The sequence below is a fragment of the Pyrgilauda ruficollis genome, unplaced genomic scaffold, assembly GCF_017590135.1.
Source record: "Pyrgilauda ruficollis isolate IOZ18807 unplaced genomic scaffold, ASM1759013v1 scaffold100, whole genome shotgun sequence".
Lineage (NCBI taxonomy): Eukaryota > Metazoa > Chordata > Aves > Passeriformes > Passeridae > Pyrgilauda > Pyrgilauda ruficollis.
The window spans coordinates 1,739,284-1,757,063 of NW_024508102.1; the positions used below are offsets into that span (position 1 = coordinate 1,739,284).

The 17,780-nt window shown below is 61.2% G+C and overlaps 1 protein-coding gene across 1 annotated transcript in view; it reads left to right on the forward strand.

The window, feature by feature from the left end:
• The window catches only part of SPDEF (SAM pointed domain containing ETS transcription factor), a 28,819-nt gene extending 11,068 nt beyond the window's left edge, over positions 1–17,751 (forward strand). Inside the window, exons 2-6 of the mRNA XM_041467887.1 lie at positions 14,339–14,812; positions 14,981–15,178; positions 15,264–15,311; positions 15,764–15,904; positions 16,000–17,751. Coding sequence (XP_041323821.1) covers positions 14,365–14,812; positions 14,981–15,178; positions 15,264–15,311; positions 15,764–15,904; positions 16,000–16,178 — 1,014 coding nt within the window. The 5' untranslated portion in view covers positions 14,339–14,364 and the 3' untranslated portion in view covers positions 16,179–17,751. The remainder of the gene's footprint in view (positions 1–14,338; positions 14,813–14,980; positions 15,179–15,263; positions 15,312–15,763; positions 15,905–15,999) is intronic.
• The last annotated feature ends 29 nt before the right edge of the window (positions 17,752–17,780 follow it).

Sequence of the window (17,780 nt, forward strand, 5' to 3'; positions counted from 1 at the left end):
AACCCAGCTCCAGCCCTAATTTAGTCCAAATTCCTGTGAAACCAGACCCAATTCAGTGCATACTGAGGTTATCAAACCACCTGTCGAGTCCCTGGGTGGGGGTGAGGATGGGGAGAGGCTCTGGGGGTGGTCGTGAGGCAGAGGGAGGGAGGGGACTCCAGATTCCCTTGTGTCAAGGTCAGGTCACTTCTCCAGGACAGCTCCCGAGGAGGAGTGGGATGGTCTGAGGGAGCTCCACACGAGGGGCACCAGCCCACAGCAATGTCACAGCTGCGTCCCCAGGTGCTCCTGGTGTGGCTGATCCACATCCCAGCCCTTCTCTCGGAGCCTGGTGCAGGATGGGGTGATACTTCACACTTCCAACAGCCCAGTGCTGAGGGATCAGACCTTCCATCTCCTGAGTGGCTCGGGAAGGCAGGAGCGGGAGTTTGAAAGGAGGAAGATTGGTTTGGGTTTTATTTTCTCACAATCCCTAAGGAACTAGCTGACACTATGGATCGGGATGGGGGCACAGGAAGGTTTCACTTTGCTGGGCACCTGCACAGTTGTCCAAGGTGGATCTGAGTTCCCAGGTGAGGCCTTTCTGCTCAGGACACCCAGCCCAAGCATTACCTGGATAAACTGCACCATGGAGCAGCTCGGCTGAGGCCGTTCCTTTGCTTACCTGGGAGTTTGTTACTAATCCCCTCGAGAAACCTCACTCTGTGTGTGCTGGCTTTGCTTTTATCATTTGAATAAATGCCTGGAGCTTTCATGTGCCGGTTAAGCTTGACTGGAAGCCTGACTGGGAACAGACATCCTGCTCCCTGTGCCTGGGGGTGTTTGTTCGAGCTCGGGGTGCTCACGGGTGTCCCGAGGCTGCTGTGTTTGGGCAGGGGAGCACTGCCCGCCCCGCTCACAGCCCAGCTTTGCATTTACTCCTTATTTGCTCGAAAGAATCTGTTTATCTTTAGGGTTGCAACCTGTCAGAGGTTGCCAGCACAGGACAATCCCATCACACCTTTAATGGTATCTCCTGAGCAGGCAAATACCCGGCGGGATTGCCGTGGTGGAGGTCATCCTGCGATCCCAGGAGCGGAGCTGGGCAGGCAGGAGGCCAAGGCAAACGGCAGCCACAGGCACCTGGGAGCTGCTTGGGTGCTGCTTTTGCTGCTTGTTTATTTTTTTTGGGGGGGAAACCAGATCGTCGTCCATTAAAAGTTGCAAAATTAGTTCTGGTTTTGTGCAGGTTTTTTTGGTTCCCAGAGCAATGGCAGTCGGAGGGAGGGTGTTCTCAGATTTTTGTGGTGGATTACAGGGGTGAGGATGTGCTCAGCACCCAGGACTGCTTGGGCCCATGCCTTGTTGGGTACTCATGCCCCTCAGGCTGGAGGGAAGAGCAGGATCTTCTCCAAAACCTCCCCAGCACCACCACATGTCCTCATATCTGCAGGCGTGACCTCGAGGGCTCCCATGGGCACGTGTCCATCCAGGAGCTGCACCTGAAACAGTGGTGGAGAGGATTTTTGTGATTTTTGTTTATTTTTCCTCCTCTACCTGCTCCATCCTGCAGCAGCAGCTTGTGGTGTGCAACACTCTGCTCGTGCACCTCTGCAGATCCCTTGGGAGGCACAGGGAATGGGCCAAGGGGGAAATGAGGCCAGGCCAGTCCTGGGATGCTTCCAGGGGTCCATGGAGAAGGAGCAGGACCAGGGGGAACCTGGGATCTTTCTGGAAGCTCTCCACAACCCGCTCTCTCTGCCTGTGTGTTCGTTGGAAAATTCCTAGTTACACAGGAATTAATTAAGGAAATCTAATCTCAAACATTTCCTACCCCGTTGATAAAACAGCCGAGTAGTAAAAGCTTGCAGCAGAGCCCAGCAGGGAGGCAGATGGCACGCGTGGGCACGGACCAGCCCTGTTTGCCCCATGCAAGGCTGTGGGCTCGGCTCTGCAGAGCAGCTGCAGCTGGGCTGGCTCCAGAGCTGCCTCTTTGCTCCTTGTACTCCCATGTTTTGGTTATCTCTTCCCCGCAGGGGTGACGCCTTCGTAGAAACTTAAAGTAGGGGGAGAAAAGTTTGGTTTTGGCCACTTGACGCTGAGGGTGAGCGGTGCAGGGTCCTGTGAGGTGGGTCAGCCGTGCCCAGGAGTGGGGCAAAGTGGGAATCACAGCTCCATGTGCTGCCAGGGGAACGGGGCTGGGCTGGGGGGTGACCTGGACCCGGGGGCTCCCAGCCGAGCTGCTCAAACAGGGTTTGCTGGCCACAGGCCCTGCCTGGGGCAGGTGCCAGCAGAGGGAGCTGAGGTTGTTCCTTGTCCACAAAACCCTTTGGAGCTGCTGGATGTGGCTTTTCCAGGCTTTGAGTCCTGCTGGTGACAGTGGCAAGAGCCATGTCCCCCCCCCAGCTCCCAGAGCAGCTGCTGGCTTGGCCAGGCTTGGCTGGGCAGTGGGGTGGCACATGTCACTTGGCCTGTCACCAGCACGGTGGGACTGGGGCAGTGCTGCAGAGCCAGGCAGGAGCTGCTGGGCAGGGACAGCATGGGCAACCCTCTGGGTTGGGAGTGAGGAAGGGTCTGCACAACTGGACACCCATGCTGTGTCCCATTTTGAAGGGTGACGGGGACAAAAGGGGGACTGGCTGCTCTGCTGTGGCCCCAGGGTGATGCACAGCTCTGTGGGAGGAAGAGAGGGACCTCCAAACCTTGAAGGTGGGGTAAAGCCCTTTTTCCAGGCTATTTTCTAGGAAAGCCATCCCACAGGGTGGAACTTCCAGCCTCTCCTATGTCTCTCTGCACCTCTGGTGTGGAGCAGCTGGGCTCGGCAGGGTCTGTGCAGCATTGGCATCCAGGGGAAACACAGCAAAGACTCACATTCCTTATCTAATCTGCAGCATTTTCCCTCCTTGCTGTTTGCTGTGGCCGTGTTTCCTCAATCAGTTGACAGCTGCAGGCTGGGCTGTGACGCCAGCGTGTGGCATTGCAGCCCCAGACCCCGGGTGGCACTGGAGGGACCCTGGGATGAGCCCCTTGAACCCCTGTGAGCCCAGCAGGGCCATGAACCCTCTGGTAGGTGACAGTGAGAGGCACCTGAGGAGTTACACTGCTGCATTGGGCTGCAGAGAGGGTCCCTGTCCCCAAGGCCACAGGGACATCCTGGCTGTGCCTGAGGGACACTCAAACCCGTCCTGTCCTGCCTCCACTCCAGCAGTCACTGTGCTGCTCAGACTGGGGCTGTTCATGGCCAGGGCTGGATTCTGCACCGAGGGGGTTGGGCAATCATGGCCACTGTGCCCTTGGAGGTGTCCCCTCCGAGCCCCCCGAGCTGACAGGGCATGGCAGCAGCCCCAAAGCCCCTGTGTCTGCTCCACAGTGGGATGGGGAAAGGACAAATTCCCAAATTACACCTTTGGTTTGTCCAGCTCGGGGAGGAGGGGTGAGTGGGGGGCTCTCTGCCCTGCAGGTGCCTCCCCAAGCAGGGAACTCTCCTGAGGATGAGCCTGGCTGCTCTGCCTTGCCCGTGGGCAGCAGGCTGGGAGGAAGCAGCTGAGGGTGCCTGAGAAGCAGGTTTGTCAGAATTTTAAAGGGATCTAAATCAATAGTGATAAGGAAACAATTATTTAAAGAGCAAACAAATGGAAACTGCTAAATGTACCCTGTTTTTTCCCTTTTTTTTTTTCTTTTTTTTTTTTTTCTTGTGGGTGAAGGGTGCAGGGCTGATGCCTTTGGGTGCTGGGAGTGGGTCCCTGCTGGGACCACCCCAGGGTGGGCACTGGGACAGCTCTGCTTGCTCAGCCCAATCCCAGCCAGGCTGGAAACGAGCCTCACAGGACAAAGTGTTGTTTCATCCCACAAGGAAAAGGGTTTTATGGGTCATCTGGAAATGCTAATCCTCAGGTGAGCCCATTTGTGACGCTGGTGAGCCTGTTGATGGTGTCACAGCAGGTGCTGGGTCAGCAGGGACAGAGACAGGCCTGGGCTGGTGGGGGGACACTGCTGTGTGCTGCCTGCACCTCCTGGCTCCATTTTGAGGGGGAAAGGAGCCAGGACTGGTCACTGAGGCTGGGCAATCCCTGCAGAGCAAGGATATTTTCTGCACTCCGAGGAGCTCAGGATCCTGCTCGGGTTCGTGGCAGAGCTGCAGCTGGGACCAGCCCTGCCCCATGGAGAGCGTTTCCCCTGCCCTGCCTGGCACAGGGTACCCCAGGACTGGGGAGCCTGTGGAGGAGCCCAGTTCCACCACAGGGCTGTGGCTGTCACCACCGGGGCTTTGTCTCAAAGGGCAGCTCATTCCCATCCTTCCCCCCCATGGTGTTTTCATCGGCTTTTGGTTGGGGATTAGGCACGTGTTGACAGAACAAACATTTTGCTGCGCTCAAAATCCACTGCTGAGGAGAGAAGTGATGTCCTTGCTCTGCTGGTGCCTGAGCCAGCACTGGGATGGGGAGTTGGGATTGGGAGAGCTGGGCTTGGGGCCAGGACAGCCCTTTGAGGGGAACACGGAGCCATTTCGGGTCACGTCCCACACCAGGGCCAGAGCTCTGTCTCTCTGCTCCCTCACAGAGCCTTAATCGCTTTCTGCTTTCATATCCTGCCCTGTGAAACCAGGGATGCCACGAGGAATGCTGCCCGTGCCCAGCAAGGCTTTGACAGGTCCTGGGCCCCCCTGCCCAGCTCCTGGTGCCTGTCACAGCTCCCTTGTCCCCAGACCTGGCTCTGGAGTGGCAGTGATGGCGTCAGGAAGGCTGACAAGCCTGGGGATACCCAGGAGCTGCCCCAGCAGTGTGTGTTTGCCAGGGAAAATTCCTCCAAGCTCTGCGGCCAACCCAGCGACTGCACAGTGGGGGAAAATAGGGCACAGCACCTCGTTTGGGGTCCTGCCCACCTCCCACACCCCGTTTTCCCTACATGACCCCCCGGGTCCTGGCTCTTTGCTGGAATCCCCAGGACGAGGTGCCGGGGCCGGGCGATGCTCACGGGAGCGACACGTTTCCTTCGGGGCTCGGTGAGTCACCGCTGAGTCACCTCGGCTCGCTCTGCGGGCACCTCGGCGTCCCCGGCCCCGTCCTGCCCCCCAGAGCCACGGCCCCAAACGGGATGTGGGGTCCCTCTGTGCACATGGGAGCCCCCCTTCCCTGCTCCCCTGGCCCTGCAAACCCAGCTCAGGAGCGGCGGCAGAGGGGTGACACCGGTCACAGCTGAGCCCCCCTCACCACGCAGCCCCTCCAGCTCCTTGAGCTGAGCCCAGGCACACTCTGGGGTTTGGGGTTATTTATCCTCTGGGGCAGAAAGTTCTGCTGGGATGCACAATGCAGAACCCAAGGGGAAATCACCACCAAGAGCGTTCCTGGCTCCGGGGCACCGTGTGCTGCCCTGACCCCCGGAGCTGCCCGTGCCAGCCTGTCCCACCCGGGCTGTTTCCCTGCCCAGCGGCTCCCACGCTCTCCGGGCTGTCGCTCCGTGGGGCCGTTATGCCCGAGGATCGTTTTGCATGCGGGGAGAACCGGCAGCAGAAGAATGAATTTGCATTTCTCAATGGCACCCAGTGTGGGAACCAAAGCCGCCGAGGGTTCCGCTGCCACTCGGCCCCGCACCGGGGCTGTGTGAAAAGACAACATCCCGTCTGCTGGCACCGGGCCCGGCCCGTCTCACCTGGCTGCCCGTGTGTGCCTGGGAACCGCTGCTGCCTAGCGGCCCCGGCCCCCGGCACGGGCAGGGGGTGCTGAGCCCCCCGCCCCTGCCCCGTGTGCCGCTGCCATGAGCAGGGGACAGTGACCAAACAACGGCATGGCGCCTGTGTGGGTTATTTTGGGGGGTTCTCTCGTGCTGGATGGGATTTAGGGTGCGGTGCTGATGCAGCAGCTGCATGGAGAGCCCAAATCCAGGATCCTTCCCCTCCTCTGCACCCCAAATCTCCGGTGGCGGGGCGGGGGGAGCCGTGACCTTTCCTCACCCTGCGGCGAGCGGGGTGTGCCCACAACGCCCTGAGCCCTCTCTTCCTGGCACCACCGGGCGACCCGCAACCATTTCCAGGCTTTTAATCCCAAGAGACAAAAGCAGGAGTTTAATGCCACCGGAGGAAGAAAAGAGGAGGGCTTTGGGAAGGGAACAGCAAACACGGCGGTGGATCCGCTGCTCCCTGCTTGGCTGGGTGTCCCACGAGTTCCCCTGCGTCACCCGGGGTGGCACCGAACCTGGGGGTGCTGGGGGGGACCCGGGCTGGGAATGGTGGGGAGCTGGTGGTCCAGGGTCTGGGTTCACCCCGGTGTCTTCATCCTCCTCCTTCCCAGCTCGTCCTTCCCAGCTGCCCTCCCAGGCACAGCCAGGCTGCAGAAGCGGGACTGTGGCACCCCAGAGACTGACCGTGTCACCTCCTGCCACTACAGGTGCAAAGCAGCCTTTGAAAGGTGCCAGGTGAGCACCAAGGTCTCTGTGCTCAGCAAAGGGATGGCTCCTGGACCCCCGGTGGCAGCAGTGTGGAGCAGACACCCAGCCCAACACTGCTGCATGGAGCCCCCCTGTGCAGGCTCGGGGGCTGCCCTGGAGCGCAGGTGACACGGGGACAACCGGGAGCCGCCTCATACGGTGGGGATGGAGTGTGGGAGCGGCGCCCAGGAGCTGGAGCAGGCTCCGAGCTCCGGAGCAGGGATGGGAGCCCCGGCTCCGCTGTCAGGGTGGGCCCGGGCGGGTGCCAGGGCAATAAGGCGGCTGTTTGCCCCGAGCACACACACGGCCCCGTAAACAGCGATTATGGCAGCAGCTGGGAGATGGAGGAGCCGGGCAGGTAATAAAGAGAATAAAGAGGAGCGGCCCCGCTCACCCTGGGCTGCACGGGAAGTGGGTAGGTCTGGCTGGGATAAGGAGTCAGAGGGGATTGCGGTGGTCTGGGCTCTGGAGCGATCCCAGCAGTCTGGGAGCTCTGGAGGCTCTCCCAGGTAAATCTGCACAGGGACGTTGCACCATCAAAAGCACCTTTCCCTCCGGGCACACCTGTGGCTTCCTGCACTTGTGCTCCCTGACCCTCTGGGTAAATTTGGGCTCTGCTGGAGAGACCTTCTCCCCTCCCAGAACCCCTCCAAGGTGTGGGGAGAATGCATTAAAGGTTCTTCAACCATTTCAGCCATTTCCAGTTTCCTTGGAAAGCTTCAGAGAACCCATCCTGCAGCCTGGGATTGGGGATTCATCCTGTCCCATCGTCACCCTGTGGCACGGACATGGGGTGCAGCATGTGGCCTCTCAGAGGGCCTCTAGCTCTCTTCAGGGGCCACCACTGTCCCAAAAGTTGTGCAGGAGCTGGAGCAAAGGAAGCCCCACCACTGCAGGGGACCAGGAAACACAGCTGCGTGTGGGACAGTTCGGGCTCCCTGCTCTCTGTGGTTTGTACAGTGACATCAAGGGCCTTCAATAGTTTTATTATATGTGGCATGGCTGCTTATCTATTATTCTTGTGATGCAGCCAGAGATTAGCTACAGGCAGGTGGGCAGAGATTCCTCCAGGCTGATTCATGAGTCGTTTCTCCATCTCTCCCCTCCGGTCGGCGCGTTCCCAAGCATTGAAGTTCCAGCAGTGGCAAAAGACACCGGAATCGGAGCTGATGGGTTGACAGGGAGGACAAGGAAAAAGTACCGAAAACTGAGCACACAGGGCAGAAAAGCCAGACTTCTTTTCCCTCTTTTGTTGTTCCTGAGGTGTTGCAATCTCTCCTTTTCCTGGTTTGCGTGTGCAAGCAGAGCTGTGCCGAGCTGCGATTGCGAAAGGTGTCGGGACAGCCCGGCACAGCTGGAGCCCATGGAAACTGGTGACACTGGGTGGCTCCAGCCCCTGAGCCCTCTGGGAAGGAAGCAGAGGTCTCATTTTTGGGCCTTTCACCCAGTTTTGCAGCTCTGTGCTGCACTGCCCAGCTCTCTCTGAGCCCAGAAAAGCAAATGTTTTTCCCTTTAATCTCTTTCTGTTATCGAGATCCCACTGCTACCGATAAGAGAAGTAGGTAAAGCTCTTTCAGACTGAGGTGTGAGTTTGACAACAGGTCCCAGACAGCCCAGGATGACCCAGGTCTGGGATGCTCTGGATCTGGGACTGGGAACTCTCCACTGCTTGGTGACATCTGACACTGTCCAGTGTCCCCAGTTGTGCTCTCTTCCGCTTTGCTTCTGACTCCTTCTGGTGCTCTGGCCTGGTGTTTGCTCTGGTGAAAAGTAGTAAAGAAGCCAAATAAACACAGGTGACCTGGCGGTGGTGTCCCAGCAGATGCAGCTTGCACAGCCTGTGCAAAGCAAGCCCTGCTCAGCAGACATCCCCAAGGCACAGCCCGGCTCGGGGCAGGAGCGGCCGCAGGAAGGGCGGGATGGCCACGGTGCTTTCCCAGCATGGCTGGTGCCGGGCTGGTGTCGAATTTACACGTGACTCCACCCTGCAGCTGCACTTTCCACAGCCGAGACACTCGTGTTTCTGTGCTGTGGGGAAGGGATCCGTGCTTGCAGGGCTGCGGCCCCAGGGCTGTGCTGGGATGTTCCTGCTCTGGGTGCCCTCGGGGGATCTGAGGTGCGACACTTTGGGTGCCTCTGGGGCCTTGTCAAAGCAGTGGATGCTCTGAGAGGCCTGGGGAGCTCTGCTGTGGCTGCCAGGAGCACTGGGAAGGCACTGGGGGACCTGGAACCCCCTCCTGGCTGTGCCACATCCCAATCAAACATGCCCAACCCCTGGCAAAGCCCAATCAGGTGCTGGCAGCTTCCCAACTCAGCTGCTTGTCCCGGGGTCCCCCCATGGCACTTCCACGTGTCCCAGGCCCAGTTGTGTTTACCAAAACAGGGGGAAAGAATTCCCCTGGGACACGGCAGCCCTGATCCAGGGGGAGCTTTCCCCACGATAAGATAACATTGAGGCGTTTCAAAGGGAGGCAGAAACTCCTGGCGCTGCCGATAGCAGCAAAGCGTTTTCGCAGCGCTCGCACCGGGGTCTCCTTCCTCCAGGGCTTTCATTTCCTCGGGGCAAACATTTCCCATGGATGGCTTATCATCTGTGCCTGCCCCGGGTCAGGGCAGCGAGGGATGCCGGCTCTGTCACCGGTATGTGGGCTGGGGACCTGGGGACAGCCACGTGCCTGCCGGGACGCGGTGACGTGGGGCCAGCCTGTGGGTGTTTGCAGCGGGGTTTGGTCTGACGTGGGTTTTTAGGGCATGGGGGAGTTTGGTTTTGGCAGCGCTACGTGCGCAGGAGAACTGCCTGAACTGCCCTGCCTGCTTCATGTGCTAAAAAAAAGGACAATAAATACCAGCTCGGTGTCTGTCTCGCTCAGAACTGCTTTTTCCTGCTCGTGCCGGTGGAGACAACCTGGGCCTGGAGTGCAGCACGTTCTGGCTGTGCCCCCGTGCCCCATCCTGCAGCCACAGACCCCCGGGCAGGGGACAGGCTGTGTCCCTGAGCTGGGAGGGTTTGGGTGCTCCCTTCACCCCCAAGGTCTCTGTGCACCCTCACTCACAGGCTCCATCCCTGGCTGCAGCGCTTGGGCAGGGGGTGGTTCTGGGGTGTGGGTCAGGGATGCTCCTGGGTACCAGTCAGGGATGCTCCCGGGGTATCCCTCAGGGATGCTCCTGGCCCCAGCCTGCTCTGGGAGTGATGTTATGCCATGGACCTCACACATCTGACAGGTGTCTGTGCTGCAGCTGTGACCCCAGGAGGAGCCAGGTGTCTGTCTGTCCCTGTCCCTGTCCCTGTCCCTGTCTCGTCCCATGTGAGGGTGGGAAGGGGTTAATGGTGCCAGGGTTTGCCCCACTCCCCTCCCAAGGCCCGTTCTGGTCCGAGCCTGCCCTGGGCGCACCTGCCAAGGGTTAACCCGGCCCGGGCTGTTCAAACACCTCGGCTGAGGTAAGCGCTGCTTGTTTGTTCAGGTAAATAAGGAAGGAATCGGATATAATGGGCAAAGGAGGCTCTGGCTGAGCCCTGACACTCATTGCCGGCGTCCCCCTCGCTGGCTTCATCCCTCTGCTTCCCCCGGTGCCACGCGGGGTGCCCCGTTCCCCTCGCTGTCCCCTCGCTGTCCCCTCCCCGCCGGTGCCCCCGGGCCCGATGCGGCTCGGTCCGGCCGCGCTGCCGCGGAGCCGGCGCTGAGCCGGGCGCGGTGCTGCCCCGCCGGGGCTGGGACACCTCACCTGGGGCCGGGACACCTCACCTGGGGCCATGTCCCCCGCAGACACCGCGCCCAGCGCCGCGGGGACGGCTCTTCCCACCCTGCGCTGGCACCCATGTGGATTCTGAGCTCGCACAGCCTCGAGGTAAGGCGCCCGCGCTGCCGCGACCCCCGGCTCCCCCCGCACCCACCCAGCCCACCTTCCCTCCCTCCAGGGGTCCTGCTCTCGGCACCAGTGTGGGGTGGACACGGGGCTGTGCCATGTCAGAATGCCGCCCCACAGCTCCTTGCACCTCCTGAGCAGGGACAGGCTGTCCCTCGGTGCGAGGTTCCCGGCGTTTCTCTGCATGCTGTCACTGAAAATGAAACGGGATTTGCTAATCTTGTGTCTCTGCAGCCTCCTCCTGCTCAAGCAAGGGGGGTGGGATGGAGCCAGGACTCATGGGGCCAGCTCCTCCTGAGCCCATCTGGTGACAGCTGGGACACCCAGGGTGCCACCAGCCCGTGTGCCAGGCAGGGGACAATGAGCTTTGGGGCACCGTGTGACAAACCAGCAGTTGGGACCCTTTATGGAGCATCCTGGGTGGCTGTTGGGGAGCTGCCAGCTCCGGGGTGTCTCTGTGAAGCTGAGCCCCTTTTCCAGAGCTGCACTGTCCCAGCTGCTTTCCTGCTGGGGTGTTTTTTTTTGTCAGCCCTAAAGTCACTTTGGCTGCGGGTTTGGTTTTCGTGGTTCTGCTCGGTTGGTGAAACACAAACACCGTGAGGGTGCCAAATGCCCACAATACCGGTGTTCTCTGGGGCTGGGAGCACGGGGGGAAGGTGCTGCTATAAATAGGGGCTCCCTGGCCCCAGATGGGGAACACCAAGCTCTGCTGCTCACCGGGGGGACAGCGAGCACCAGGCTTTGCTCAGGTCACTGGCGGGTGCTGCCTGTCCCCTGTCGCTGCTGTTTGCCTCCCTGTGCTGATGGAGAGGGCAGCCTGACCCAGGGCGTGGGGACCCTGGGGACACCTGGGCCCCGTGCCAGCAGCCGTGCACGTAATGGCAGGAGGAGCCAGGGCACCCCGGTGGTGTTGGAGGAGGCTGGTGGGGAGCTGAGGGTCCAGATCCCCCCAGGATGGGCTGCATCCCCCCGGGGGTACATCAGAGTGAGCCTGGAGCTTGCCCTGGCCCCAACCCTGTCACCATGCAGGTACCAGAACCAGCCCCCCGGGCTGTCACCTGCCAGCCCTCTGCTCTGTCACCTCCCCAGTCCCTGTTCTGTCACCTCCCCAGCCCCCCAGTCCCTGCCCTGGCTGTGGGGAGGTTCTGGCCAATGCTCCTTCCTCCACCCAGAGATAAGAAGGGTGCGTGGCACAGGGTTTGGCAGCAGGACGTGGCACAGCTGTCACTCTGGGGTTGCACTCTGGGGACCTGGCAGGATGTCCAGTTGTCAGCAGCCTCTGAGCACCCACCTGGGTGCCTGGCTTTGCAGGGACCCCAGGCCTCTTTTCCTGCTTAGTCCAGGCTGCTCTGGGCAGTCTGGGACAGCTCTGCATCCCGCACATCCCCAGTTCCTCCTGGGACAGCACAGCACAGCACAGCGCTGTCCCCAGCCTGGGGCTGGAGGTGACCCCGGAGCCTGGCCCTGGTCCCTGTCCCCGCCGCCTGGGAAGGGTTTTCGGAAGTGCCCGGGGGCTTGGGAGCCATCCCGGGCGCTGCGGGCAGCTCCCCTCCCGCGGCGGGGCCAACCTCCCGGTGCCACGGCGCTCCGGCACAACCTGTTCCACCGCTGATTGGATTTTAATTAACGGACCCATTGTTCGAGGGTGGGGGGTGGGTGAATTTATTTTTCTTTTTCTTTTTTTTTTTTTCACCTCACTCTCAAGGGCCGATCCCAGCGTTCCACCCTGAGCCATGGTGGGCTGCCCTTGCCAGGAGAGCCCGGGGTGACACGGGGGTCCTTGTCCCCGTCGTTGTCCCCCTCGGCTGGGTCTCTGCAGGCCCGTGGAGCTGAGCCGTGAGCCAGCAGCACCCGCAGCCCCGGGCTCGAGCTGGCTCCGTGCCCTGGGAGGTGCAGGAGCCCCATCCCAGCCCCACCAGCCCATCCCAGCCCCGTGCAGGCAGAGGAGCTGCCAAGGCTGATGCAATGACCGGCTCAGCCTCGCTCAGCTCGGGCAGGGAACGGGGAAGGTTTGGGTGCCGTGTGGACCTGTGCACCTGGGGCTGCCCCTCCAGCTCTCCTTTTCCAGGGAAATGCAAAAAGGGGTAGGGGAAGAGGGGGAAAAGGCCACCTGAAGTGGTTTCTCAGTGCAAACAGGTCCCACCCAGCCCGGCCGCCCGCGTGCCAGAGCGGGAGAAAGTCAAACAGCGGCCCCCGCCCTGGGAGTACAGCGCCCTTGGTGGGGCACACTCAGGCTTTTGGGGACACTTCCCGAGGGATTGGGTCCCTCTGGTCCAGCTGGGAGGAGGGGATGAGGGTGAAGATGGGGCTGGGGCTGTCCATCCTGTGGCGTTCCCCAGGATGGTTCCACAGCCCTGCTCCCCCATGCTGCTGAGGATGAAGCTCAGAACATCCCAGAGGTGTTGGGAATGAGGCACCTGTCCCCTCCCAGACACCCCCACGGCCGGCACTGTGCAGCAGCAGGAGCTGCACAAGCTGTTACCACTTCCCCTTTGTGCTGGGAGCAGCGTGAGGCTGGATTTAGGGTTGATCCCCTAAAGCTCTTCTTTTAATCCCAAACAAATAAAGAAGAGGTTTGGAAGCGGGCACGATCTCTCAGGGAAACTGTTTGGATGGTGGGGGCAGCCCCAGACCAGAAGAGGGTTTGGGTTCTCTCTTTTCCCTCCTCCTCCTTGTTGTAGTGCCACCAAAACCACTCAGGGTCGTGGGCTGCAGCTCCTGAACCCACAATCCCTCCCCAGGTCCCCATGGGCTCAGGATGCCGTGGGTGCTGTTTGGGTGTCCCTGGCTCTTCCACGGGTTTTTCTGAGCTCTTTGGGCTGTTCCAAGGATGAAGTGATGAGCTTGCCCCAAGTGCAGGCAATGCAGAACTTCAAAACCCATGTTCCTGGGAGCACTGAATCCTCAGGAGCCACATTAACCCCCCCTGAGCAAGGGACACAGGGCTGGGTCCCCATTGTCCCTCCTTCACTGACCACCCCGTGCTTGGGGGCTGTGCTCTGCCTGGAGGAACCATGTGGGATCTTTTCCTCTCATGTCTTTTAAACCTTTTTCCCCCCCAGCTGGGGTTTGGAACAACAGGGCACCCCCTTTCCCTGGCCACTGCTCCCTGCTCCCCTCCAGGGCTGCCTGGTGTCCTGAGGGGTTTCCAACTTTGCACGTTCCTTTCCCAGTGCCAGTTCAATTACTAAAGCTCCTTTTCCTGCTTTTAAACCCCCAATTTGGGATGATTCTTCTCCTTGTAAAATGCAGTGCTGAAGGTGGAGGAGCTGAGCAGTGCCCTGGCCACGCCCTGGCAGGGGCTTCCCCTTCCCAAAGTCTCAGGATGGTTTTTGGGGAGGTTTCTCCACGGATGGAGACATTCCCTGGTGTTGCCATGGAAATCCAGCAGGTTCATCCTCTTCTCCATGGCCTCCAGGATTCCCTGCATGCAGAGACAGATGGGGACAGGCTGATTTTGGGTAGTTTCTCTTGCAAGAGAGTGAAAGTAATTGCAATTATCCTGTCTTACAAGGGAAGTTCTCATCTCGGAGTTAGCAACAGTGACCAAGGGCCGGGTGCTGGGCTGGGTCCCTCCCAGGGATCTGGGTCTGGGGGCTAATTTGCCTCAGGTAGAAGCAGCAGAGGATGTTTTCCATGCTCAGAAACGTGTCCCTGCAGCTCAAGCATCCATTGTCACCCCAGGGCTGTGCTGTGCAGGTGCTGGGGAGCTCCCCCAGTGTCCCTCACTGCCTCCCACCGAGGCCTCAGCTCCACCTGGGACTGAGCTGCTGCCATCCTGGGGTGCAGCCCCTGAGGAGACCCCAAACCCCCAGACCCTAAACAGGGCTCAGCTCCTGCTCATCTCCTGAGCTCCTTCTCCCTGCTGGCTGCTGCTGCTGTTGGTCCTCCCAAAGCGGGCACAGCCCCCCAGCCGTGGCTGACCCCGCACTCATCCGCAGGCACAGTGGGGCTCTTTGCAGGGTTTTTCCCCTCTAACAGGCTTAGTTCCTCCCTTTGTGCCTGGCTGCCGGGCGGGGAGGCCGGAGCGGTGTCGGGCTGACCACTCTGCCCCTCTCTCCTCCCCGGGCAGGTTTGGAGCCGGCTCTGAGCAGCGGGATGGGCAGTGCCAGCCCCGGGCTCACCGCTCTGCCCCCCGGCCGCCTCGCCTGGCCGGACCCCGCGCTGCTGCCACCCCCGCGGGACCCCGACCCCCGGAGCTGGGGCTGCCCGGAGAGCCCCAGCCCCCCCAGCACCCCCGAGCAGCCCCTGCCAGCCTTCTGCCTGCACTACTTCGACATGCTCTACCCGGAGGACACGGCCTGGGCCAGCAAGGGCAGCGGGGAAGCGGCGCACAGCAGCGGCCAGGGCGGGCGGGAGGAGGCGCGGAAGGAGCCGGAGCAGTGTCCCATCATCGACAGCCAGGGCCTGGGGCTGGGGCCCGAGGGGGACCTGCAGGACAGCCTGCACCTGGAGGAGCACTCGCTGGAGCAGGTGCAGAGCATGGTGGTGGGCGAGGTGCTGAAGGACATCGAGACAGCCTGCAAGCTCCTCAACATCGCCGCAGGTGGGTGCCCCCAGGGCTCTCTCGCAGGGATGGATGTGCTGGCGTGGGAGCCAAAGCCACGCTGCATTTGGGGGGCTGCAGCCGTGTGAGGGGGTCTGGGGGAGAGTGGCTGCTCCCCACGGGAGGAGGGGACGTCTCCTGGCTGGAGCTCACCCCCCTCTGCCCCAGACCCCATGGACTGGAGCCCCGGGAACGTGCAGAAGTGGATCCTGTGGACGGAGCACCAGTACCGGCTGCCGCAGATCGGGAAATCCTTCCAGGAGCTGTCGGGGAAGGACCTGTGTGCCATGTCCGAGGAGCAGTTCTGCCAGCGCTCGCCTGCCTGCGGCGACATCCTGCACGCCCACCTCGACATCTGGAAGTCTGGTGGGTGCCAGGGAGGGAGCTGGGGAGGGTGGGCGAGGCTGTGCCGCAGGAGGTGCCCCCCTGATTCCCCGCTCCTCCCTTCCAGCCGCCTGGATGAAGGAGAAGGCTGCCCCGGGAGATGTCAGATACTGCGGTGAGTTCTGCGTGGGCTCAGCTCCGCTGGCCCCACTGCTGCTTCGGGCAGGTCGGGGGTGCTTGAGGGGTCCCTCGCTGCTTAATTGCAATTAGCCAGAGCGCTGGAGCCGCTGCTGCTGTGGGATCTGCGCGGCTGCGCTCCCGCTGCCCCAGAGCATCCCCGCGGCTCTCTGCAGAATCCAGCGGAGGGGGAATGGCTCGAACCCCTCAGTGGGCCCATCCCACACCCCTGCACCCCTGCGGGCTGGGCAAGAGCAGCACTGGGCTGCTCTCCCTGCTCCAAGACAGGGAGGGGAAAGCAAATCTTCCAGAGCCAGAGCCGGGCTGAGCCCCGGAGACCCTCTGGCATCGAGCGGGGTTCCCTGGCGGGGACTCCAGCAGCTCCCTGGGGTGGTGCACAGCAGCGAGCTCTGTCCCTTCCCTCCTCTCACCCGTCCCTTCCCGCGGCAGGAGGTGACACCAGCTGGGCCGACAGCGAGGTGGACTCGTCCTGCGCCGGCCAGCCCATCCACCTCTGGCAGTTCCTCAAGGAGCTGCTGCTGAAACCACACAACTACGGCCGCTTCATCCGCTGGCTCAACAAGGACAAAGGTGGGCGAGCACGCTCCAGAGCCCCGGGGCGGGCGCTGGGGGGCTGAGGTGGGGCAGGAGATGCTGTAACCCTCCGTGCCCCGCTCCCCTGCTAGGCATCTTCAAGATCGAGGACTCGGCGCAGGTGGCCCGGCTGTGGGGCATCCGCAAGAACCGCCCGGCCATGAACTACGACAAGCTGAGCCGCTCCATCCGGCAGTACTACAAGAAAGGAATCATCCGCAAGCCCGACATCTCCCAGCGCCTCGTCTACCAGTTCGTCCACCCGGTGTGAGCGGCCGCGGGACCGGCGGAGCGCCGGGAGGGACGGGGGACCTCGGCTGCCTCCCTGTGCCCGGCCACAGAGAGCCTCTGCCAGCAGCAAGGACCTCGGCTGGGTGCGAGGCTTCCCCTGCCAGGACCTGCTGGCATCGGACACAGGGACCCCTCCCCTCCAGCAAGGACCGTGCAGAGCCTTTGTCCCCCACGGGAAGGGTGGGCACCGTGCCTGGGCTTGTCCCCCCTCCTCTCCTCCCTCCCGGGTTCTGGCTGTAGGTGGCTTCACCCCAGCCATTGTTCAGGGAGGAAAAACCTGGGCATGAGCTGAGACAATGGGACACCCACAGGGACAGGGACACCCACAGGGACAGGGACATCCTCTGCTGCTCATGGTGGGGCCCTGTCCCAATCCCTGTGGGGGCAGCCTGGCACCAGCCAAGGGCACTGCCTGCCATGGGGGCTGTGCCAATGGGGGCCTTGGGCACCCCCTTGGGCCAGGTGCATCCCCCCTTTGCTTTTCACTCCAGGACATGCTCAGCTGCTCCCCTTCACAGGGATTTGGGGCTGCAAATGGCAGTTCTGTATCCATGGCCCCATCTTTGTGCACGGGGCCACCAGAGTCCTCCTAAAACCCCAGGTTCTGTGCCCTGGCACAAAGCTCTTCCCTTGATGCGGATTTTACTTGGACTGCCTGATTCTGGAGTTTGGGGAAATGGAGATGGCAGCTTTGCCATTTCCTTCTGGATAATAAATCCAGAGTGTGATCCACCGAGGCTGGACTGGGGCAGAGAGCTGGGCATTGCTTCACCTGCTCATTGCACCAGAGTTACCTGGCAATGATGGTCTTTTATATTATAGGGTTTTTTTTTTTATTTGGTTATTTGCTTTTTGGTTTTGGCTGGTGATGAGTTGTGGTTTAGGTTCAAATGCCAAGGGGTGTCCCAGGCTTCCAGGGATGTTCTGTGGGAGCTTAAAAGGAAAAAACACCTGGTTCTTGGTCTCTTGATTTTTTTCCTTAAAATTTCCACCAGTGCCAGCTACTGCCTTTCCTTTCTGTTCTTGCTCCGTGCTGCTCCCACCCTGGCAGGAGGGATGGAGGGCAGTGAGGAGCAGGGGAGGGAGGAAAACTGCCTTGGCCTTTGGAAAAGGGACTGGAAATGCAAAAAAATGGCATGAAAGAAAAAAAAAAGCAAAGTGTGTCTTTGATTTGCTGTGTGCGCCCGACTCAGCCGGTGCGGGGGCCGGGGGTGCCAGTGGTGCCCCAGATCCTGTGTCCCCCTCACAGCTCCCTGGCAGGGTGGGGGAGGGCAGGAGGTGACATCAACCTGCTCTCACAGGCTCAGGAGAGCGCGGGGTCAGGGCTGTGCTCGGTACAGCCCCAAAACCTGCGTGCCCTCCAGCCCCGCCGTGGGTGTCCCAAGGCTTTGCCCGGCAGTGGCACAGGAGTCCCCAAAGGCAGTGGCTGTTCCCCTTGTCCCCCCAGCAATGCATCCCAGCCCCCCATCCTGCTGCACCCCAAAACCTTGGGGTGGGGGTGTCGCTACCTGGGGGTGCCATGGGGGTCCAAAACCACCTCAGCCACCCCCCGGGGGTGGGACAGACGCACAGCAAAGGAGAC